At 33.4% G+C, this 26790-nt stretch overlaps 1 protein-coding gene across 1 annotated transcript in view; it reads right to left on the reverse strand.

Annotated features, from left to right (window-relative positions):
* Positions 1-2254: 2254 nt before the first annotated feature.
* The window catches only part of LOC123667988 (cyclin-T), a 31955-nt gene continuing 7419 nt past the window's right edge, over positions 2255-26790 (reverse strand). Inside the window, exons 2-9 of the mRNA XM_045601812.1 lie at positions 25894-26011; positions 25004-25111; positions 15884-15992; positions 13494-13630; positions 13009-13159; positions 11897-12013; positions 9375-10885; positions 2255-3244 (exon numbers count right to left, since the gene is read on the reverse strand). Of these exons, the coding sequence (XP_045457768.1) occupies positions 3212-3244; positions 9375-10885; positions 11897-12013; positions 13009-13159; positions 13494-13630; positions 15884-15992; positions 25004-25111; positions 25894-26011 (2284 nt within the window). The 3' untranslated portion in view covers positions 2255-3211. The remainder of the gene's footprint in view (positions 3245-9374; positions 10886-11896; positions 12014-13008; positions 13160-13493; positions 13631-15883; positions 15993-25003; positions 25112-25893; positions 26012-26790) is intronic.

Genomic DNA, 26790 nt, shown 5'->3' on the forward strand with positions numbered 1-26790 from the left:
GCGGTCAAAAGATTAATTTACTATATTTTGTAAGGTTAATATACTTACTTACCATTTGACTTCTCCAGATTTTAAGCACAATGATTTTCTGCCATGCCTCAACTCAATTATTGATAATTACTACACATCCATATATTTTTTTCTGTTTTTGCATGTAATTAAACTATATATTTTAAAACCAGCCTAATTACTTTGTTTAGTGTTGTCATGTATCTACAAAATAATTTACTAAAAATTTAAGACTTCAAATCTTAATCAACATTAAATAGAAATAGTTTGATTAAAACTCGCGATTTTTTTTTTCAATTTTTAACTGTAGTTTTTACTTCCAATAAGTAATACCAAGTCATATGATTCTGTGTAATCTGATTTCCAATAATTTCAGGTGTAAATTCCATTCAATGATGCATATAGAGTAAATTGGTTGAAGAAAAGAAAACAAATATAGTGTAGTAAAAAACAAACGTTTTTTCCTTTTATTTAAAGACGTTTTATAGTACTAAAACTCCTAACAACACAACCAAAGTATTTATTTTAAAATTATAAAATAATAACTGACCATATGTACGAAAATAAGTCCACAGATATACACATTTCGAGTAGTTTAAGCTAAATACTTTGGGTCGTCAGGAGGGCAAGAAATAAAAATGAAAAATAAAGTTCCAAATATAGTATAGATACTATTTTTTTTTTTTATGTTTAAATTTCATAATACTTTGATGTAGCATACGTTCTAGGCATTTTTTGGTCAACATTTAACGGGTCGCCTGGGCTTGCGACCGAGATGAGCGGAATAATTGTACAAAAGCTATAGGGCGACTATCGAACGCACAATACACATATAGACAACAAGGAGTACAACCATTTTACCTGATTCATATAATCACATATTAAGAACGCGGCCGTTACCCTATATTTCTTTAGATAATTCAATCGTACAGTATTAATAGTATATTTTTTTATTAATTATCAATAAATATTGTTAATAATAAACATTGTCCCACTTTGTTCGAAATAATATCGACAGTACGAATCTAGGTTTTCATTACCAAATATACACGATTCGTTTTCAACAATCGAAAAAAAAATAACGCTAACGCCTACTAAGATACGAAAATTCGTTTTTATTTTTTTATAATTTACAAAATTTACACTTACATCTATAATTAAAAAATGACACCTTCTTTATGATTGACGTCTACAACTAAAATATACTTTTTAAAACTTTTTTTTTTAATTTTCGCCCTAAGAAGAAAATGTGTCAACGATTTTTAAGTCTTCAATGCAACGAAGGCTCGATGCTAGGCTCTATTTAACTATTTGACTAATCAATACTAACCACAAAGGGTGACCACACGGACGTAAGATTTATAACGGACATGAGTAAGGCTGACTTTGCCAGTCACTGGCTTGCAAACAACTGCCAGCAACTGACTAAATATAATGTCATTAAACTTGCAACCTACACGGACACATTTCGTTCACTTAATTAATATTTTTTATACATTTTTAAAATTTATACCTTAATTTATAGTAATGCACCTAAATTAAATCGACAATGTATCATAAGAATCGTCACATACCAAAATAATCTTAACATAACTAAAAAAAATTAAACTGTAGTGGTCTTCACAGCCACATTTTTAATCTGAACTAAGATATCTATATTTAAAAAAAAAAGAAATTTAAGTCACGGGGCTGCTAGATCTGAAAAAAATATACTTCGCCGCCCCTAAACTATTAAATCCTAAATTAGTCACTTAACAGACAAAAAAAATTTACATGTGACCATTTTTTCATTAAAAAAATACACTAAACACTTAAATTAAATTTACTAATATGTACATTTAAAAGAAAAAAGTTATTGGAACTAAATTTAAATAATTTTGGGTACTATTTTGGTATCAACGCGATAACCAATATAATATGTTAGTCTCAGTCTAGTACTTTAGGTTATCTACATCACTAGATCACTTCCTATTATTGCTATGTATCGTACAATTATGTATATACAAAAAAATGTGAACATTGTGCTTCGGTGAGGCGTTAAAATGACTACTTTCATACAGATCTTTTTATACTGGATATATTATATACACATTCTAATATATCCAGTATATAAAGACATTTCAAAATAGTACATAAGTGATAAAGATTTCAATAACTATTTTGTATTATGATACTAACTATATTAACATTAAAGGCTTTGAAATTTATTTATTATTGTTAAGGCATAGCGAAATGTAGCTCTTTTAAAAAAAAATCTTTAATTTTTTTAAATTATTTTCGGAAAAATATTCTATAGATATAAAAGCACACAAGGAACTTGATTATATATTTAAATATTCACATACCGAATATTTGGAACATAAAGTTTTAACGTACAGATACATTTACTGTTACATCCGTATTATTCAGAAAAAAATATTGACGACTTATTTATTATATAAGAATATAGTTTTGAAAAGTGTATGTTAAAAAAATTCCGTTCAATATTCGATATATTTTTAAATATTAATATTATTATCACTGATCTCTCATAACTTGATCAAACAACTACAATTTTAATAATAGTGAACAAAGTGGAACCAACGTTGATCAGTCGAAACATTGGGCTAATATTATCGTATATCCGAAATGCAGGCGTTAGAATGACATAGACGCGACTTGTTATTATAATTAATTTTATATACATTTACGAATTGAGAAAGAAAAATAAAGTGACATATTGATTCCCATATTTACAATTTCGTTTAATAAAAAAATAAAACCGTTAGTTTCATCAATTTTTTAACTGATCCGTTTAGAAAAAAACACGTTTCTAGAGAGAGAATGTTTTCTTTTGGAAAAATGAAAAAAATCTAATTATAAAAAATGATGAAACTAAAACAACGCCCAAAGCAACACGACTCGAAACCGTCGCGTGTCACCGGCTTCGAATACTAGAAATCCAATCATTTCAAATTAATTTCAACGAACTCAACTCTGATTGGCTGCTAGATTTGTAGCGTCATATGCTCGCATTCTAATTGGTCAACGAATCCAGTATTTCAAACCGATGGCGTGAACCACGAGTGGGAAAAAAAATTAGAAAGTAAATAAAATAATTATTAAACAAATAAAACCGGTAGTAATTACACTACACTAGTGAGGTCCGTTTGTTGATGAGGAACGTCGACACACGCAGTTACGGGATGTGGCGTGACGGTTGTCACTTGCCCGGGTGTCCGTTGCCGTTGTCGACCTGCAATACGATCCTATTGAGTCGCACAGCCGTGTGTCGTCGTTCCTATGAGGCTAGACGTGGCGGGGTCGAATCTAATTTACATAGAGACCGTACGAGGGAAGAGAATAAAATATTTATTAAGTGTTAACAAGTAATCAATCGAATGCTTTATAGCAACTATGACATATAGGAAAAAATAGTAACATTATTTGACACGTTGACATGTTTTTATATAAATTCTTGAATATGAGATTGCATTAAACAGAAAACAATTTGGTTTTTTTTTTTTGGATATAATTATTTGATATACTGAGTACATTTTTAGTACCATGTACCAAAATATGTATTTTTTTATGATTGTGTCATTATGGTTTATACTTGGCTTTCAATTTGATAACTTCAAAATTGTAAAAACTCTTCCCTTGAACGGTATTATTTTAGAAAGAACGATCAAGATTTGTTTCAAACAACTTTTTACCTCCGACAAAGCCAAATAATGCAGTGTTGCATTATTTGGCAATTATTTTGTCAATATTTAGAAATTATAGACAAATCAAATTCCTATATCGATTTCTTTTTAAAAGTTGTACTATGCTTTACTTTTATACAACCTCTGTTTAAAATGGCTAAATTTAATTACTAACCTGGTAGGAAAAAAAACGAAATTAAAATATTTTTGCTCGTTCTTTCTACAACATTCTCTATGTTTCATTTCTATCATGTGTCAATAAAAATACATATAATTTTATTTTAAAATATTTACAGCAATGCCATTATTATGAAAAAAAATAATAATTAAAAACCATTGCATGTAAAAATGTGAACCTTTCTTGACACATCATTGAAATAAATTAGTTTGTTATAAGTCTCAAGACTGGTGAATATTTCGTACCACCGCCGCACTTCCGATACATCAAAACGAACCAGCATATCGAACTTTAATTGATTGGTTGGTTGGTTGGTTGGTTAGTTAGTCGGTCGGTTGGTTGGTCGGTCGGTTGGTTGGTTGGTCGGTCGGTTGGTTGGTTGGTTGGTTGGTTGGTTGGTCGGTTGGTCGGTTGGTCGGTCGGTTGGTCGGTTGGTTGGTCAGTTGGTTGGTTGATTAGTTGGTTCGATGAACCTTGTTCGTAATGACGATCCGAACCACAAAGCTCCCGCCACCAATTTCACAAAGCGAAAAAGACCCAGCGGTTATGTATTGAAATTGCATCCTAGCTTTTTAAAATACCATTCCAAAGTATTTGGAAATAAAAAAAAAAAACATTGGAATAGTAGTTTTTGAGCCCCACAGGACGATATACACAGCTGCGCGCAATCTATTAAGTAGCTGTTACGGAAACAACACATCATAATCATTAAAAACCATGAAAAATAACAGCTAAATAATAGAAAGAAAAAATAATTATAAACATGTGCCATAAAAACCATGTGAATATAAAAAAAAAGAAACAGTAATGTGTTAAGCAACAATTCACACATGCATACATATTCGTTATAGTGGAAACTTGAATGAACTCAAACATGGTCATAATAAAATTACGATCACTGTATACAAACCACAATGGTGTCAAATAAAAAAAATAAAATTCAAAATAAATTTTACATCGTGATGTTTTAATTGAGAAAATAAAAACAACATTTTCAGTTAAGTCTTAAAAAAATAATAATTAAGGACCTTACAAATTTACTCAACTAAATTAACAATTATAATTCGTAATTATAATCTCATTTTTAAATTTTAATGATTTAGATATACATACATAATGATCAAACTTATTCGATTGATACAATAGACAATAATTAAGTACGTTTAAAATAGCTAAATTCGTTTCGAAAAAAATTTAAAAACTACAAAAAAAATGGTAACGATAATGGCACCATTACTTAAATATTTATTTACAAAAATTACAGAAACTTTTTAGACATTAACATTTTTTTTTATATCAGCAAATATATAATACAATTATTATGTCAATCATGACACCTCCAAGAAATAAAACTTGATTTGTAGGTATTTTCATTAAAAAAAAAAAAACGCTCAATGTCAAAATGTTTTGATTGATTGATTGATTGGTTTAATGGCTTTCAGTTGTGCCAGAGAAGCACGGTTGATTCCGCCAATGTCACGTAGAGTGGAGAACACACGTAGGAGATTGATTGATCGGTGCAGTTGAGATAAGTCTCAATTTAATTTTTAAAACAGGAAAATGTTTTGATACTATGCATTACTAACAACTGTTAAACTGTTAAAATTAGATCCAAATAGCTTTATTAATGTTGTAATTTGGGTCATTCTTTTTTTTTAAGTTGCTCTGTATACCAACAATAAATCGAATTTTTATTCCTTGAAGGTAAATATGTAGGGACTGTACACAACAGAGAAATATTAATTATCGCGATTTACAGCAATGTTCTATAACATTTTAAACAAATAAGTATATATTTGTATATGCACATACAGAATAGAAGCTAGTGTAAATAAAACAAATGATAGACATCTGAAATCAAAGCAGCATTAGAAGCCTGTCTTATACATAAACTACTGCTTTTTTATACAACTAGGTCGGTAAACGTGCGGTAGCGTACGGTTCACCTGATGGTAATCGATTACCGTAGCTTTTAGACGCCTGCAATACTAGAAGCATCGCAAGCGCGTCGCCAGCCTTATCTCCGACCCTGTCCATGAGCTCTATAAACCTTACTTTCACAAGAACACAACACTACTTGTCAAGTGTTATTTAGCTGTGATCTTCTGTAAGGTTGCTACTGTCTCTAACTGATTTTATTGAACATAGCTTACAAATGGTATTTACTATAATTACATGATTTAATTTAATCAGTAATTTATATTTATTATTTTATAATATACGTACATGTATGTACATATAAAGTACAGTCCATACATATGAACATTTGATTAGGAACAGAAATTAAATGTATCAGGCCGTAATTACATACAAAAAAAAAAAAAAAATTGTAACCATAATTGTGAGCATAATACCTTAAGATTGGCTTAGTCATCAACTCTCAAGGAACACTATATTACAAAAAACCCTGTATTTATACCTTTTTTCTATTTTTGCAAAATAAAAACTAAATAAATTTTTGTTTTTAATACAAATAACAGGGTATATATTTATAATCTTTAAATTTATATTAAATTAAAGCTGATCTGGTAATGTTTTATATTCGTTTTAAATAAAAATATATATTAAACATAAAATTATCATAATTATTATTAAATAGATCTAAATTTGTTTAGAAGTAATATCCTGGCCAGTGATGGAACCGGTATATTTAAAACTTTCTGAACAAATCTACAACAAATAAATTATACAGGTTGTTCGTCTAGGGCTAGGATTTTTTTTCACATGGAATGTGATCTATTACACCTACAGAACCCCCATTTGAGAGAACGTAGTTAGAAGTCGAGAGCCCTGTATGTAATTATGTAATAAATAATAAAAAATAATGATTTACATGAGATTATTTTGTAATTACAATAAATGTGTAATAGCTTATGTGTATAGATCATCGACCCACATCTTCGCACTTTTTATTTTGTTTATGAAATGATTTTAAATCAACTATAATTTTAGCTTGTGTTTCTTACATACATCTTATCTTACATTGAAAATAATTAAATATTGATTATCGATTAATATATAAAAAACTAAAAAGATAGAAAAAAATAAATAAATAGATAAATATGAAAAACTAGTTATTAATAGCCTCTGACATAAAAGAATAGAAACGTTAGATAAATATAAGCCCCATTTCAAAACTCCTAACCCCTAAACACTCACGTATATTTGTAGTCCCCAAACTAACATACCATGATATGAGTTTGAAATTATAAGTAGGTTTTGATAAATATAACCCCATTTCAACACTTCTAACCCCTAAACTCTCGCGTACAAATCTACCCCACAAACTTTATTATCTATATACTGTTCCATGTTCTCATAATTGTGTACGAATTAAACGTAAGTAAACGTGCGAAAATGTGGGTCAATGGAAAAATAAATAAATATATTAATATTCTACTATATTATGACGTAATAATATAAAGGTAATTTACTTTCCATAAATTTAAATATATATTCAATTGTCTACAATCTTCTAAGATACAAAATATTAACGACTTTCGTTTAATTTATAGATATAAGCAAGTATGTATGACATTAATGTCTCGGTAAATTACATATTTTTTTTTTGTTTATATAAATAGGTTTTAGGTGTATATAATGAAATATATGTTATAAATATTATTGATCAACGACTTTCGTTGTATGTATTTATAGATTTTTATAAGCAAGTGAAGTCATGTCTCAGTAAATTACATTTTTTTCGTTAATATAAATAAGTTTTAGGTATATTTTACAATATATATAATAAACATTATTCAGGAGATAGCTTCTGAAACTAGTCAAGTTTTTAATACAATTCCAACTATAATAACATTTGAAACTAATCCTTAAGCCAGACTATCTTCAAAATAAGGATAGACTTCAAATAGTCATTTAGAAATATACATGAGAAAGGTAAACTTGATTTTTTTTTAAGGAATTCACATTACATTCGACTCAGTTTGAAAGAAATTTAATAAGTTATAAGTATCTGAAAAATTTCGACCCAAAAATATTAAATTTAGATTTGATCAGTTTCGAAAAGTACCTCCCGAAACATATTTGTGTTACCATTCATTGTAACAATATATTTATAATCTGTTAAAACATCAACAATATATCTTTTTAATTCATATTAACTATTAAATATAGTGACAATATTTATAAATTTGTATAAAAAAATATATATTTACTTTTTTTTTAAATCAAATACAACAATTTAAAATTTGTTGCGTAAAAAAAAACCACTTCGGAACACTGTCATTTAGATTTTTGATTTAGCGGAATGTCAATGAAAAAACAGTTATGGAAGACATGTAATGTTCTAAATTACTCAGACTTTCCCTGATCAACTTATAAAATCACATAGTACCCATAGACAATAATAGTCCAAGATTCGGATCCTGTTGTGAAAAGATTCGTTTTACGACCCGGTATTCAATAAAACGACACAGTTTTGAATATAGAAACCGAGGGAATATCTAAGTATGGACGTAATAATTATATTTTTTTAAGTACAACTATATCTATTTGCTTTTATTAAATAGACGATAAGCTATAAAAAATTGTATAGAATAAAATTTGTACATTCAGAACGATAACTTTTAGATTATTACAAAACATTGTAAATACTATTCATATCTAAAAATATAACTATTCTTAACCTAATATATACAGTATAACCGTTAAAGTAGTCAAAAATAGCTAATTCTTTAAGGATTTTCTTTTTTTTTTTTTCAAACTACGAAAATCGTAACTTAATGTGTGTTACCATTACAATAATAACTAATTCAGTCAATTAAAAAAAAACTTAGAAGAAGTTAAAGAATAAGTAGTTAAATTATTTATAAATTGAGAAAAAAAACTAAACACAACATAATAAGTACCCCTAAACAATTTTCGTAGTCTTAATAAAAATAAGTACAAGTATAAAAATCGTCAAAAACAGCTTTTTTGATTAGAGAAACCTATAAAAGGTATAATTTTGCTACTAAACGTTAACTTTTCAAAACACCATTACAAATATTTCTTTATAAAAAATATATTATTTCCTAGTAAATATTTATCAATGAGTAATGAACTCATTCGAGACAGAAATTAGTACAATAAGTACATTTTTTTTTAATCAAAGGCTACTTACAATCAAGATCTACCCTCCAAATGCCGTACTGTTTATACATTTTAATGTATGACAAATAAAAATTAAAAAAGAATCTATAAAATATAGACTTAACGAAATTAATATGTAAAGGGTAGTATTTAATTTGAACAGTAGCTCATGATGGCGATCACTCCGGTGGAGGTGGCGGTACAGGCGGCGGCGGCATGGCGGGTAGCGGCGGCTGGGCGTGGGCTTGTGCGTGGGCATGTTGGGCGTGGGCGTGGGCTTGCGCCTGCGCATGGGCGTGGGCCTGCGCCTGAGCGTGGGCGTGAGCGAACATGGGCGGGTAATAGTAGTAGAGCGGCGGGGGCGGCCGCACCATGTAGTACGGGAGGGGGGGCCTGAAAGGGGGCCTTACCTTGTTGAGCTTCGCCGGGGGCCCCGGCTCCCCGGCGGCGGGCCGCTTGCGAGACGTCTCCAGGAGGTCCTTCGAGATCTTGATCTTGAGTCCGGGCGGTGGTGGGGGGGCCGCGAGCCGCTCTTTGGGTATTTTGATCTTCAACCCGGGGCTGGATAGCTTCTCGCGGGGGATGGTTATCCGGATGCCGTCCGGTTCCGGCGCCGACTCCGGTTTCTTTTCCTTCTCTTTCTCTTTATCTTTGTCTTTTTTATGTTTTTTTCTCTCTTCTTTTGACTTGTCGCGGTCTTTGTGTTTGTGTTTGTCCTTCTTTTTCTTTTCCTTTTTATGTTTGTGGTCGGACTCCTCCGTAGGGGCGGGCTGGGGGGGTTGGGCCGGTGGGGGTTGGACGGGTTGCTCCACTTGGGGAGGGGGTGCCGGTGGGGGGGCCGGAGTTTCTATAACCGGTTCCTTTTTAACTTCGACGGGGGATTTCTTCTCCGTAGGAACTGTGATAGGAACGGGCTTAACTAAACTCTCTTTGAGCAGATTGGAGACTAGAGTTGGGTCGGTTTCGATACCGTTCAGGGACCTAGGTTCAGGTTTCCTTTCAGGTTGTCTAGTCTTTATCGCGTTGCCGCGCTGCGACTCCCTGATCACGTTTTCGTAACCCGGCGTCTCGTCTATTTTCTTAACTACAGGTACTAACTCAGGTTCCGAATTCGAGGGCAACCTTGTTCTTGGTTTCACCTCTTTATTGGGGGGCGACGAGAACGGAGATAGAATGGCGGGGGGTTGCATGTCGCGAACAACAGCGGTAGGATCTGGACGTTTTTTGTGTGGACTCGCTGAAGGAGGTTTTGATTCTGGTGGTGCTTGGGGATGGGGAGGTAGTGTCGGTACTAGCCTAGGTTCCGGCCTCGGTCTCTGTTGTGGATTTGAGGGGGGTCGCCGGGGGGCCGACGCTGCGACCGCCGGAGTTGTATTTTCTGGAGAGAATAACGAGGGGGGTCGGGTGCGTGTGGGAACTTCCGGTTGATGCGGAACCGGTTGACTAGAGGTTGACGGTATTGGCATTTGTCTGTGCCTATGGTCGTGAGGGGGTTTGTGGTCGTTGGGAAGTTTGTGCTCGTGGAGAGGTTTGTGATCATGGGGAGGTTTGTGGTCGTGAGATTTATGTTCATGGGGAGGTTTATGGTCGTGGGGAGGTTTATGGTCGTGGGGAGGTTTATGGTCGTGAGGAGGTTTGTGGTGTGGGGGTTTGTGTGGCCACGGGTGAGGTTTATGATGCTGGCTGGAGGGACGATGGTGAGGCGGAGGAGGGTTGGGTCTATTCGGTTGGGGAACCCCCGGTCGTTGCACGGCTTGCTGTTGCCGTCTCTCTCTTTCCTCACGCTTCTCTCTTTCTTCTCTTTCTCTCTTCTCTCTGTATAGGTTATAATCTATCTTCTGTGGTTGCGTAGGATTCGGTGGAGCGGTCGCTGGAACGTAGCCGCCTGGTGGTTGTTGACGACGCCTTTCACGCTCGTATTCTGTTAAAATAATCGTTGATTAGTATTTATTATATTTTGTAAACTTAAAACTTTATGAACATGTAGCTGTGACACAGTAGTAAAGGATGTAAAACACTACCTTAACATAACACAATAGCAATTACGAGTTTATTTAAATCTTAAACCTGCTTCAATATTTTCACACATTCGATTAACAAATAGCTATTTTTTTTACTACAATGGGGGTAAACAGGAAAAAAACCCTCCTGATAGTAAACGATTACTGTACACTATCCATGCCTGCATCAGCAAAAGCATCGCAAGCGCATTGCCAACCCTATCTTCAACAACACACATATCACAGGAACACAAGACTATTTGAGAACAGTATTATTTAGCTGCGGTCTTTGTAATGCTAAAAGTACTTCCAAAGTCAGGCAGCAACAGATTTCGAGTCGGAAGTATCCTGCTGTTCCCTTAGTAAATTATACATCTCATGTAATGAATCAGTTTCGCAAAAAACTTAAAAAAAAAACAAAACAGTTTTTGTAAAAACCGATAATCACCGGTTTTTTTTGTGAGCTTACAGGTATTGACGACTCTTTTTAGGAATGCGCTTGCAAGTTTCGAATAATCTTTTGTAATTTAAATTTTCTCGTCTAAACCCAATTAAAAAAACGGCTAGTACTTAACTAGCTAGTTAGTCAGTGTCTTAAAAAGTCAGATTCATTATCTTGTTTGGAAAATGGCAAAGTAAAAGGTAAATCAATTACTAGGACCTATATAGCTTGATATGATGGATGGACGATATGGACTTTCAGTAACACTCTATAGTTGAGGATGAATATATGAATTAATAAAACACGTAAAAACCAGTTTTTTATTTAATAATCGGTATTTATCGTTAACGATTTACATCACTAATCTCCAGAGACTCTGGCTATGTCACTCACCACAGGATCGCTACTTGAGAGCGTATTATGTAGAGACGAGACGATCTGTACAAGATTTTGACTAGTACATATCCTGCTTATACATAATTATATTTACCTTTATCAAATGACTTGTCAATCTCATCGCTGTTGGCCAGTGTGTGTTTCTTATCGAACGGTGAGTTTGCAACCGCTGAGCCGGATGGGTGAACGCCTGAGTGCGGGGATCCGCCGCCTGGGAGACATTATTTATATATTAATACGCGAAGCAAAAACTTTGTACCCCTTTTACGAAAATTGCGCGGACGGAGGAGTATGAAGCTTATAGTTTATATAGAGGAGTGCAGAATGCTAATATTTTTTTTTAATTTTACATAAAAATATACATTGAATCAATAATAAAAAAAAAAACATTACACACACAACCATGTATTCATCACACATAATTATACACTATTTTGCTTATTATTATAGATAGTCTTCGACAGCAGAACCTTGAAAATTTCAAACTTATAATTTAAATTAATTATGGTCGAATTTCGACAACTGGCACCACTACTTTTAATAAATAGGCACCAGCTGATACACGCGACATTATTTACATTTCAAGCCTTTCTTCACGATAAAAGGCTAAACAACAAATATCAATAACAACTATATAAAACACGGGCGTTAAGTTAGTAAGAGACATCCTTTGATGTTAAGAAAAGACCATGTCAAAAATCAAATCAAAATCTACTTTATTTGTGTAGGCTTCAAAAGCAATATTTGTTTTCAATAAACCAATTAGGTTAAGTTACTATTAGTTAAAGTGAAGCTACAACCGATTAGAAATGTAGATTCTGCAGAGAAGAAATGGCAAGAAACTCCACCATTCCTCTTAAAATATTGTCTTTGTTATATATTTAGCCATATTTCGCATATGTGTGTTCTTTTCCTATTTATATGACTAAGTCGGCAAACAAGAGTACCAACCAGACAGGTTATCGTAGCCTATAGACGTCTGTAACACCAGAAGCTTAGCAAACGCGTTTCCGAACCTACCCCACCAGTAACTCTCTACCTTACTCACCAAAGTAACAAAACACTACTTGAAAGCAGTAATATTTAGCTGTGGTCTTTTGCAAGGTCGAGGAACTTCCAAAGTTGGGTAGGTAAAGCTTTTGATCAGGATATTTCCGGTTGTGTCCTCTCTCACCTAACAGCTTAGTACCAATTATTTCAACTCACTATTGGACATGGTCATCATCTTCCTCTTCAATCTAGATGGGCACTTATCAAATATGTGAAGGAACTCCGCTGTTAAACGTTCCAGTAGCTCGGTGGTAACACTCCGATCCACATAGGAAAACCAATGTCTACCCTCGTGCGACTGAGGTATCTGGAAGATAAATACTTTTACTAAAAGAGTAAAAGAGATAAGCTAATATTACAGATTTTTTAATACAACTAAGTCATTAATCAAGCCTATTAATCACCTGATGGTAAGCGGATACCGTAGTTTAGATACCTGCAACACCAGAAGCATCGTAATAGTGTTGCCGACCCTCCCCAGGAGCTCTCTACCTTACTCATCACATAGCAGTGTTATTTTACTGTGAGCTTCTGTAAGGTGGTGATACTTTCCCAGATGGGCTGCTCCAGATTTTAAACAGGATATATCCTGCCTTAATAATATGGGAATTGGGCATACGTAAGAACAATATTACACTCACCGCCCAATTACTCCATTTCGACGCTAAATGTATACAAAAGCAGGCGACAACTGTCGGCCGATACTGGAGACACATCGTTGTTAAGTGGAGACTGTTTGATGCCATGAAGTATGAAGTTTGGGCCAAATCTTTCGGAGCTGAAAAGTTTTATATCGTTGTTTACTACACAAAATTTATCTAATACTAATACTATAATAACAAAAATTGTCTTTTTTTTTGTTTTCTAATGGATAAAAAAATGGACCGATTTGAAAAATTCTTTTCCCAGGAGAATGCCAAAATCATTTAAATATATATAAATAAACATATAGTGAGAATAATTTTACATTATATTTTAAAACCACAAAATATTGTAGAATATCCACAACATTTATTTAAAAATTCTTTAATTTTAGTTTTTATTTTTTATTTAAGCTGCATATTGCAGTATATATTTCAAACATAATATAATAAAATATAAATAAATAATTTTTAATAATATATAGCATCTCAACATTTTTTTTTTCTTTTCTTAGTATTAATTTTTATTGTAAGTTACGGAGCAACAAGGAAATGGGGCAACACACATATATTGTCAATTAAACATACCTATAATAGCAGATACTTGGCCCGTTGGTCCATGCCATAGCACGCGTACGGCTTTGTTTTATATTTTGAGGACGGCTCGATTATCAAATGAATGCTTGAATTTAATTATAATATTTATTAAACGTCAGACCCTATTGCTTGCTATTGGATGCGAAATCGAAGAAAGAGAGAAATAGACAAATTGGTATGGAGTAGGAGATGTATACTATACTAGTGCATTAGATATAATATATATGTTGCAGTCAAAACTCTTAACCAGTCAAAAGCACTATTGACTAGCAAAATCAGTCAGAAGTACTTTTGACCGTTTGCTTTAGTCAATAATACTTTTGACTAAAATAACAGTTAAAAGTACTTTTGACTAAATGATTCCGTTAAAAGTGGTTTTGACTGGTTGTATCAGTCAAAACTTTAAAAAAGTTAAGGTGGTCGATAAAAATAACGACAAACGCACATATAAACTTTTATATTACTCATTATTAGTGGAGAACGTGCTGATATTAGAACAAAAATGAGTGACTACGAAAAGAAAGAAGGCTTTTTGCAAAGAATTTTAGCGATGGAAGATATGAAAGATAGTCATTTCAATGTGACAAATGACAAAAGAAAAATTTAAAAAGTTTGCAATGGATGTGGAAGACGCGAAATTTAATGAAAAGGAAACACCATTACAGTACAGTAGACTACAACGCTTTAACACATTGAAGTTTGTGGTATAAAAAAATTAATTGCAAACACAGAACCTGTCAAATATTTTTGCCGGCTGAGGAAATCTACGACATTATTGATGCTGCTCATATTTCTATAGGGCATGGTGGTCGCGATAGACTTAAGAATGAAACGGCAAAAAAGTACGCTAATGTTACAAAAGAAATGATTAATATATATTTATCAATGTGCAAAGTATGCCAAAGGAAGAAAAGCAAGAAAAGGATGGTCAGGTTTAGAAACCGATCCTGCACACTGAAATGAACTGCCGCTGCCAAGTCAATCTGATTGACATGCAGTCGCAAGAAGATCGCGGGCATACATTTATTATGGTTTATCAGGATCTTTGACTAAATTTATTCACATCTAACGAGTTAATAGTGCTTTTGACTGACGCTTTTTTGCAGTTAAAAATACTTTTGACGGAGAGCGTCAGTCAAAAGTACTTTTAACCGCGAATTTGCAGTCAAAAGTACTAATAACCGATAATTTTCAGTCAAAACCACTTTTGACCAACTTGTCCAGTCAAAAGTACTTTTGACTGATTTCGCTAGTCAATAGTACTTTTGACTGGTTAAGAGTTCTGACTGCAACATATACACCATCACTCTAGTTAGGATCTGTCTTTTTTAGTTTCATTTGTCAATTATCATTAAATAATTTACAGGTTTGAGCAACTGGAAGGGTGACCACAGTCCAATAGTGTATAGAATGACTGTCACAATACAATCAGAATATAATTCAGAATTGAGTTTAAGATCTAGCATAATGCTCTCATAAAAGTAGACGTTCTGTAATAGTTCAACCATTTTATATGACACCATAATCCAACAATCATATTTATAATAATGGAAGTTAATAAGCAACTATCATAAGTGCATCTCAATTTTGTCGTCGCCAAAATTAAAATCAAACATTCTACCGTCAATACAAATTAAATTTTAGAATGTACAAAAAAAAACAAATTTCGAACGCACAAAAATTCAAATTTCGAGCGAACGAATATTCCGAGCCGTCCTCACGTCAGCCGTGCCGCATCAGTGACAGTCGTGCGGCGCCCGCCACGCTGGCGACAAGTCCGTAACGCGTCTCACCTTTCACAAGGTGGCAGGTGCGGACGACGTGCGTGTGAGGGTGGTCGATCGCAACATCGAAACCTAATGTCTGTAGCAGGACATTCTCGTTGAAGACCAAGTCCTGCGCCTGAAATAGATACATCGTTTTGTAATTTTTATGTAGTTAAAGAACAACGTAAATAGCTGACTTGACTTTTATAATATCGCAGTTTATATTAAAGTTTCAACGACTGAATTAAAAGCAAATTATAAATTATAGTTGTTCACTGAACCACATTATGAAACATTTAGACATAAAACATTTTAGAGGTAACAACTGCAAACTATTTATTAATGTTTATTCAATTAACAAATGGTTATTTGAGCATTAGCACAGTAACAGTAGAGAAAAATATTTCTAAGCAAGTTTATCGTACTGGCGATCATCAAAAACTTTATAATAAATACTTGGCATTAAGTTAGGTCAAGACTTGTAGTTAAGCCTTAAGGCTTATTATTTAACCTTCAGCATATGAAAAAATATATTTTTATTTGCACGGCTACTATATGAATAGAAAATATACACAAGTGTATTTTTTACGTCTTTATTATTTATTTATTTAGTTGCACCCACAAGATAAACACCAATACATCACAAAAAAATAGCATGAATATAAAATGTTGATTGTGAGTTTCACCTCAATTACATGTGCAAACCACAATGCGAATTAGACAATTTTTACGTCAATTGAAAATAATAAGTAAATACGAAGTAACTAACATTGAATTAAGTTATAATTATTAGAATATATATAATAAAACACTTAATTCGAATATAAATATAAATAGACGGTATCGACTAGATTGAATTAAAAACTATAAATTAATTACATGTAAAATTTTGACAGTAGACGTTAAAAAAATGTAAAACTATTAGGACATAAATATAATATACATCAATCCTTTTTAGTACAAACCATCTCTTGTAATTCATAATATTTTAAGCCTGTATGTTTTCTAAATGAATTGAGACTATTAGAGAATATATCAATTTCATGGCTTGAGTGGTTGACGGAAACAGTGGTATTATGAATAGCATTGTATGCTTTCGTGGGTCTATTTAAAGGAGAAAACAGTCCCAGATTTGACCTAGCTCATTTTTGAGCAAAAGGCTTGTATCTGGTGACTCTCGGTAGGCGTTTAGGTATATTTATATCTAACAAAGATAGAAGCTGAGGAGCATCCGTGTGCGAATTGACCAGCTTGTATAGAAATATTGCATCGAGAAACTCTCCACGATTAGAAAGGGAATTCAGGTGAAGTGTTGGAGTCTATCCGAATAGCTTGTTGAATTCTTCAATATATCACAACGATATGACAAGTGCCGTAGGAATCTTTTCTGAACGCTTTCCAAACGCTTGCTGTACACCTTGTAATGCGGATTCCAAACAATACTGCAGTACTCTAATGTACTGCGCGCAAGAGCATTATAGATGGTGACTTTTGTCTTATAAGGTTTTTAAATTTCAAGATTGGTAAACAAATGTATTGGTAAATGTATTGGTAAACAGTGTGTGGCTACGGTACTAAAGAATATATCCACCCCCTCTCTGCCCGTGGGTGTCGTAAGAGGCCACTAAGGGATAACACAGTTCCGCTACCACCTTGGAACTTAAAAAGCCGACCGGTGGCGGGATAACCATCCAACTGCTGGCTTTGAAATACACAGGCCGAAGACGGGTAGCATCTTCGGTGCGACAAAGCCAATACTCCGTTCACCAACCCGCCTGCCCAGCGTGGTGACTATGGGCAAAACATATGAGTTTACGTTATTTTTGGCGTAAACTTGTGGAGGCCTATATCCAGCAGTGGACTGTATAGGCTGTAATGATGAAACAAATGTATGACCCATCCGACATTAACAGTTGCCATAGCCTATAGACGCTTGCAACACCAGAGGCAATACAAGCTCGTTGCCGTCTATACTCCGACCCTCCCCGGGAACTCTTGCCACCTTACCACAGAAACACAATACTACTTTACAGTATTATTTGGCTGTGATCTCCTGTAGAGTTGGTCATTTTTCACTATTTTATAAAAAATTTAGTACCAAAACTGTCCAAATTTCCTCACTCTGAACACCCAATATATCCCAGATTTATAACACACCAAAGTATAACTTCCAAGTACATATATTAAATAGTTAAGTCACCAGTCATCACGTCTGTTTAAATACAATACTTTCTTCCAGATAATACTAGCCATATGTTCTAAAATAATCTAATCACTATTATTGCTTTTGCGAGATAAAACTGACATGATCTAGCATCATCATACAACTCGATAGCAGTCAATATTATTATAGACATTGTCTTGACTTGCAAACTGACTTAATTTTCCTAATTTTTATTACATAACAAGCTGCCTGGCCAGATTTCGTTCTGTCAAAAGTTCTGTCAAGTTAAAAAAAAATTAATTTTATTTTTAGTATTAAAACTAACATACAAAAAATAGCCGAATTGGTCGAGCCATTTTTATTTATATAGAAGAAGATAGATAACCTTCTACAACGTTTTAGTAAACTTAAAAAAAAAAATCAGCTGAATAGGTCCAACCGTTCTCAAGCTTAGCAATACATCATTTAGTGATTCACTTTTACTTATTTGCATAGATAAAGAAGATTATCTGCCATAAAACCCCCAACAGAATGTTTATTTATTTCACTCTATTACATAACTGTAAAAAACATTGAGCAGTAGGCACAAAGCCATGCAGCCTTATCTACCAGGCAACGACATATGTTAGAGATTAGAATCCTTTTTTATGAAACATAATCTGTTATCATTACTGTATCCTAAAAATAATTATTTAATCTACTGGCTCATACTCGCAGACGCTTGCATTGTTCATTCATCATTGTTGTTGTTATATTTTGAGTAATAATTCCACTTCTAAACAGTAGATTGTTTAAAGATGATACCTACACCAGACTTTTGGTTAGACCTTTAGGGTCAAACTGAAAATCTTATTTGTCTAAATATATTGTATATGTTTAGGTAAAACTGTACACCTAAACTGTCTACATATTTATATACCATTTCCTTTACCCAAATGATGCCTGGAAGAGATCGCTCATTAGCGATAAGGCCGCCTTTTGTACTTAACTCCTGTTTTTATTTTTGTATTTTTGCTCACTCTTGGTGGACAATAAAGAGTTTTTATTATTATAATTATTATTATTAAAATCTATGGAGATTTTGTGCAACCGGAACCAACAATACAAAATGTGTATAATTATTTACTTCTTAATATCTTTTTAACGACTTCTAAAAAAGGATGTTCTCAGTTCAAGTGTATTTTTTATGTGTTACTACTTACTACATTTTACTTAGAGTACCAATTTCGATGATTCTTTTTTGTTCATTTTCATGTGGTCGATTCCAATTAATTCCATTGCACATGCTATTCAAATTTAATCGAGATCTGACGAATTCTTTATGAGCTATACTCAATAATGCGTATTTTATTGACAAATGTTTTCGTCAATCAAGTTGTATTATTTGTCGATGTAGTTTGAAGTCTGTTTTTTTAACCGACTTCCAAAAAAGGAGGAAGTTCTCAATTCGACTGTATTTTTTTTTTTAATGTATGTTACATCAGTACTTTTGACCGTGTGGACCGATTTCGACAAAAAAATTTTTAATCGAAAGGTAGTGTGTGCCAATTGGTCCCATTTAAATTTATTTGAGATCTAAGAACTACTTTTCGAGTTATATCTAATAATGCGTTTTTACTTGACGCTTCTTTCGTCGACCTACGTTGTATTATACCGCATAACTTTCTACTGGGTGTACCGATTTTGATAATTCTTTTTTTGTTGGAAAGGGGATATCCCTAGTTTGGTACCATGATAACGAAACAAGGATCTGATGATGGGATCCCAGAGAAATCGAGGGAAAATCTCGAAAATTCGCAATAACGTTCTACTGGATGTACCGATTTTGATAATTCTTTTTTTGTTGGAAAGGGGATATCCGTAGTTTGGTACCATGATAAAGAAACTAGGCACTGATGATGGGATCCCAGAGAAATCGAGGGAAACTCTCGAAAATCCGCAATAACTTTTTACTGGGTGTACCGATTTTGATAATTTTTAATTTAATCAAAAGCTGATATTTATTATGTGGTCACATATAAATTTTATCGAGATCTGATAACTACTTTTTGAGTAATTTTTGTTTTTTGTTAGTTCATTAAAGCTATAATTAAGACTTTTTTCCTAAAATTAAAAAAATACCTACAATACAATTGTCGTACAAGAGGAGAGAAACTTGAGATACCTTGAAGGTGACGAAATATTACTATCAAGAACAAAAGAATCAACCTAATTGTCACGACAGCGGACTGTAGACAAAATTACTTAGCGAATGACGAAGTACATAAACATTCAATAGCAACGTGATATTGGATATTATCAAGCGTTTTTGTTTACTTCTCAACAAACAAATTAGTCCGTAAATAGTTTGTTTATCACTATCAAAAATGACTCTGCTACTTCTTAATGGACCTTATTATAACGATTTTTTGTTAATAATCCATTTATAATCGCACATATTTATTAATTTTATGTTTTACCAGCAGGTTTACTAAAACAATCACTGAAAAAAATTATATCTAGACCAGGGGTGAGCAACCCGAGGCCCGCGGGCCGCATGCGGTTCGAATAGAGATTTTGTGCGGCCCACCAGTTTTCAAATTTTCAAAACTGTCAATTTTATTTCAATAAGGCACACCAAAATTCAATACTTGTACCATGAAGTCTTATTATTTTCCATTGGAATACGAATTTTTCCAAATTTTTTATGAAATGCCAAAATTCAAGTCCAAAATGAATAAATAAAATACATGCAACATACACACACAGTCTAAAAAACCTAAAAAGTACATATTATAAATTACACGCAGACCTTAGGCAGCAATCGGACACACAACCCTTACAGGATAGAGCAAGGCGACTATGTTAAGAGCCATTTCACAAAAATCGGTAACAATCCGCGAAATTGTAATATTTTGACGTCGTTAATCTCAGTGTTGGATGCAATAATGTAATTTATATTCTTGAAATATGATAGAGCAACCTATGTTGTAGTCCATAGTCAGATCAGAATTTTGATTTATATTATCTGTATAAAATTATTAACCTTTTCATCAGCCTCCTCCCTGGGTAAACGGTCGCAATGTATACTTTGAAGTCCTACTTTTCAATAACCTCTACGTTGAAACCATTTTAAAAAATACGTAATATGTGGAATATAATTTTGTTGCGCACTATCGCAGATTTTTATTCAATTTGTATCTCTATTAAACGATAAAAAAAATTTAAAGTTACGAATATTTTCCAAATAAGTACAATTTTAAAAGCGATATTTTTCTTAGAAAACTAAGAAATTTTAACGAACTATCTTCATCAAAGTAAACTTACATCATTAAGGAATACAAAAAAAAATAATAATTAAAAGATGTAATCATTTTTAATACATTTTATATTAAGTCGAGCGCTAGCGCTCTTAGAGGTAAGGCCAAAGAGCAACACGGAGGGGAGTACCCATGTACAGGCGTTCCCCTCTGTCAAGGTATAAGGCCAAATGGCCATATGCGTACAATAAAACTAGTTGCAGCCGCACTGATCACTAGACTAAATCTATTTGCGCGATTGAATCAACGTCCTTCAAAAAATGCTAAATTATTCTGTTTTTTGCTTCAAAAAAAGATCTGCCACGTCAAATTTACTAAAACATGGCGTTACCTTTTATACGTAAGTATTTTTTAATCACATTATTACTTGTATACTACTTTTAAACCTTTTTTAAACTTAAAAATTACAAATATTATCGGTCGTGTTGACTCGATTTGTTTACCAACATAAGCCGCTCGCCCTCATACAATATGCGGATCGGTCGAGCGACTGATCGGAGTCTATTTCCGAGAAGTCACTGTCGCCGAGCGATAGTGTTGTTACCGGTTTGTTTGTAGATAGTTATCGATAAAAACGGCAAAGGCAAAAGAGGTGACAGACATTTTTGAGATTTTGATTTATTTATAATATAATATTGCTAGCTTTTTTAAATAAACATAGTTATATAATAAAATTGCATTAAATTAAATATAATACGCGTATTACGAGTATTAATACATTTTACTAGAATTACATAATGTGAACTTCGACCATAATGTTTTATATAAAAATTTGGCAGGTTTTTTGAAAATCCAAATTTAAGGGATACATGGAAAAAAAATGTAATAACAGACAGACCTGGACGCCCACAAAAAATAGTGTAATTTGTTCAGATCATATCAATACCACTAACTTTCAAGTGTTGGCGAACAATAGAAGGATTAGTCGAGGGCACCAAACCAACACTAACGCCACACTGTTTTTGTCCCGTAAGTTTTTTTTTTGTCTCATGTACAAGGTAATCAAGATATGGTTCACCTTAGTCATAGTAGTGAAACGAAACATAGATTTGTCAACTTTGAAAATTAACAATGTTAAATCCATCCTTTTAGAGTCATCAACAAATCATTCAATCTAGCAGATGACAGGCTATCATCTTATGATGCCATTAGTGCTACGCTCCCTATTCCTGATTCGTTGACATCACAGTGTACATCATCAACTCCTCAAAATGTGGGTTAATTTTAAATCGTTTATTGTAGACTGGCATTGTTTGGCACAACGACGTTGCACCAAACGTATTGTGACATAATTATAATAGTTAGACATATGCTGTCGCGACACTTTTTAACCGACTTCCAAAAAGGGAGGAGGGTCTCAATTCGAGTGTATTTTTTTATGTATGTTACTTCAGAACTTTTGACTGAGTGGACCAATTTTGATAATTTTTAATTTAATAGAAAGCTGATGTTTATCATGTGGTTGCGCTTAAATTTCATCGAGATCTGATAACATATTTTTGAGTAACCTTTGATAACGCGTATATATTACATATATTGTATTACTTGTCGATGTAATTGAAGTCAGTTTTTTTTTCGTTTGCGAGCAAATACAATTATAGTAGATAATGATGTATTCTACAAAGTCTTACTACATTTTGTATTTCTATTATCATTAGTTTTTGCAGCGCACGCAATGTAAGGAATTTTTTAGGATATTTTTTTATCCCTTGGGTTACATTATTGGAGTTTTAGTAAAGATCCCTAATATTTTTAAAAATATAGTATAACCTATGTCGCTCAAGGATAGTGTAGCTTCTCAACGATGAAATAATTTTTTGAATCGGTCCAATAGTTTCGGAGCCTATTCAATGCTAACAAACAAACAATCAAATCTTTACTCTTTATAATCGTTTATTTTACATGAAGATGTTTGATTTGTAGTATATAATAAATTAAGTCTATTTTTATAATAATATCTTACCTTTGTATCACTTTAAAAACATTATTTCCCTAACCGAGTAGTTGAATTTATCGATAATGCATATCGACAGTTGTTATAACCACGGCTGTTAGTAACTTTTCAGTGTAGTTGCGGCGTGTCATTATACTGTAATGACATAGAATGTATCTATGTGTGTGTGAAAAATGTAAGTGTGATTTTAATTTAGTATGTGTGAGTTTCGTAGTGACAGACGATTATTTTTGTGTGGGAATTAGATAAAGTGTGCATGTGTGTAATTTCCCCCCGCAAAAAATGACAGAAAGTTTTGTATCGGTAACAAACGCAATGGCCACTCCCCTCCGTGTTGCTCTATGAGGTAAGGCCCACGCCAAATTCTGCGCAGCCGTCTCTTTCGCTCACACGCGCCAAGCGCCCGTTGTTATAGCGGATAAACCGCATTTGATACTTTCATAATAAAATATAAATAAAATAAACATATTACGAAAATGACTGTAAAATAATATAATGATAATTTCTGTAAACAAATGTATAATTTAATTTTCTTTTCTCACATTGTCAATACAAATAGGCATTTCAATCTGTTTGTCTTGTTATTTGTTAATGTGAGTATATATGTATATGGACTGTGTGAGTATATGTTTGCGCGTGTGCATGTCCATATGTGTCTGTATGTGTGTGTATGTGTGTGTATATATATGTATGTGTGTGTGCGCGCGTATATGTGTATATATATATCAATTATTTAATATTTTCTTTTGTACGTCTGTCTACCTACTTTAATTTCTGTCTGTAATCGTTCCTTTTTGGGTGTGCTGGAAGAAATCTCTCACAGGGATAAGCACACCCATTATACGTGAGTCTCCATGACAAAATATTGTGTATAATCTTGTACGTATAAAAAATTGTTAAATAAATAAATAAATAATATGTTTGTCGGTGTCGCTGTCATAAAATGCTATATTATTCATATCGTAAATATTAGATTCATTCGTAAACTGAAAAAACAAAATCAATTTTAAAAAAATTGTTTCATAAAATTGATTTTTTATTTTTATTTTAAATTTATTAACTGTTGTTATATAACATACTTGAAATTTTTAACAAATTAATTATGTAAAAAACATTTTATACCATAGTTATAATTTTTATTATACATCAGAAAATGATCAAGATGGTCTTTTGGTTGTCACACTATACTTACTAGCACAAAGATCGCGCGGCTCGTACGACTCGCGCGATGCGACCAAATTTACCTAAACTTGCAGAGCGTAAAATTGTGAAATGGCTCTTAATGGAATCGACCCATGGACAAGAAAGTAGGGTGACTTCGACCGACACTAACGGGCCAGTTTTCCATGTGACGACCGCTCTGGTGTAAAGGTGCGTGTGGCGTGACGGCAGCACATAAACACCGACGGTCGCAGGTTCGATTCCTACTCGGAGTGGATATTTGCGTTTATACAAATATTTATCTCCGGTCTGGTTTACAGTCCCTGTGGGTCTCCCCACCGTGCCTCGGAGAACACGTTAAGCTGTCAGTCCCAGTTACTATCACGTACACCTGATAGCGATCGTTATTCATAGTAGGGAATATATACACCAACCCGCATTGGGGCAGCGTGGTAGATTAAGCTCTGATCCTTCTCCTACATGTGGAAAGAGGCCTATGCCAAGCAGTGAGATATTACAGGCTGATGCAAAGTTGTCCATATATAAAATAAATAAATATATCTTCGTACCTGTTCCTGGTACTGTTCAGGATTGAGAGCGTTGACACCTTCCCCTCTGTGGAGGCAAACGTGCGCTACCTTGATCACATATTCCAACTTCCTTGGCTGCTCCTCGACCTAGAATTTAAAAGAAAATGATTAAGCATTACTAAAGAATTTTTAAGATTTGGCCAATATGCCATGGACATTCTAAACATTTTGTAGTCAATTGTAATATGATCATTGGAGTATGGCACAGTAGGAAATGTCCTACTCAAAATCTGGAGAGATCACCACTAAATAACACTGATCTCAAGCAGTGTTTTGTTTTTGTGATGGAGTAAGATGGCCAAAACTCTTGAGGAGGGGGTAAGGTTACAGGGGTAATGTCGGCGACGCGCTTGAGAAGCTTCTAGATTAGATCTTCTCGATCATAGCTAAATAATACTGTTTACAAGCATTGTCGTATTACCTGTTGGTGAGTAAGGTGAACAGAGCTCCTGGGAGGAATTAGGGGTCGGCAAAGCGCTTGTAATACTTCTGATGTTGCAAGGGTCTATAAGCTACGGGTATCCGCTTACAATCTGATAGGCCTTACGCTTTTTTGCCACGCGAGTAGTACAAAATAAATGATATCTGGAAATCCAGTGAAAAACCAACGTCTGTTGTCTATGCTTGTGGGTGCTCTACCGTGCCTCGGAGACCATGTTAAGCAGTGGATCCCAGTTTTTTATCATAGACACTTAAACGCGATCGTTACTCACAGTCGCGAATATCCCAACCCGCTTATCTCTCACGGTCAGTTTTGGACTCACCATCGAAAAATATCCCAACCCGTAATGGAATAGCGTGGTGGATTAAAGCCTGAACCTTCTTCTACATAGGCTGAATCAAAATGAAAAAAAAAAAATGTTTATTACCTTTGCGGCGAGGAACAGCGCTGCAGCGGCTATCGCATTCCTGTGGAACTGCGTAAACGAGTGGAAAGCGTAGAATCTGTGCATGTAAACTATTGCCGTGTTGATACATAGTTGGGAACTGTATTTGTCTGTTAAGGAAATATCTTTGTGATGTTTATATATATTTATATACACTTAAATAATAATTGTACACGTACAGTAACAACCTCGACTAAAACATAGGTAGAGATCGAGTTTTAACCACGCCTGTCAAAATATAGTTGCATATGCGTAAACTGGACGTATATTGCGGTTTAATCCGGTATTAAAAAATAATAATCGTTTATTTATTTAAAAAAAAAAACTGATTATTTTTAACTATATATTAAAAATAATTTACAACAAACTTTTTTATAATTAAAAGAAGTTTGTTCTGTTTACTGTGAATGAAAAAAAAAAACGCCGGGTAGCGTTAGACAGAGTTGAGTAAGAACATAGGTATAAACATTTTTGAAAAAGCATCGAAAGTTTATAAAAATTAAGCACTGTATGTTTTTTACGAATGCCTTACTAAAACGTAAAAAATATTAAAAGTATAAGTAATTCGTCAGCGCAATTCAAAGATGAATATGCGTCATTAGATGTCCCGATACTACAAATTGCATCCAAACGAATGTTCTTCAGTATTTTACAATCATAAAGATAAAATTGTAAGCAAATTGATATACCTACAGACATATCTACTGATATAAACTTACAAATCTTATTTGTCAGTGCTATAGGTACGCCAATTTAACTTAAACAGTCGGAAAAAAATACGAATTATGTTTATCAAGTAATTATAGGGAGCATCCATTAATCACGCGAGCTATCAGGTGAGATTGACGCTGAATATAATAGATTGAAGGGATATAAGAA

This window comes from Melitaea cinxia, chromosome 29, assembly GCF_905220565.1.
Source record: "Melitaea cinxia chromosome 29, ilMelCinx1.1, whole genome shotgun sequence".
Taxonomy (NCBI): Eukaryota; Metazoa; Arthropoda; class Insecta; order Lepidoptera; family Nymphalidae; genus Melitaea; species Melitaea cinxia.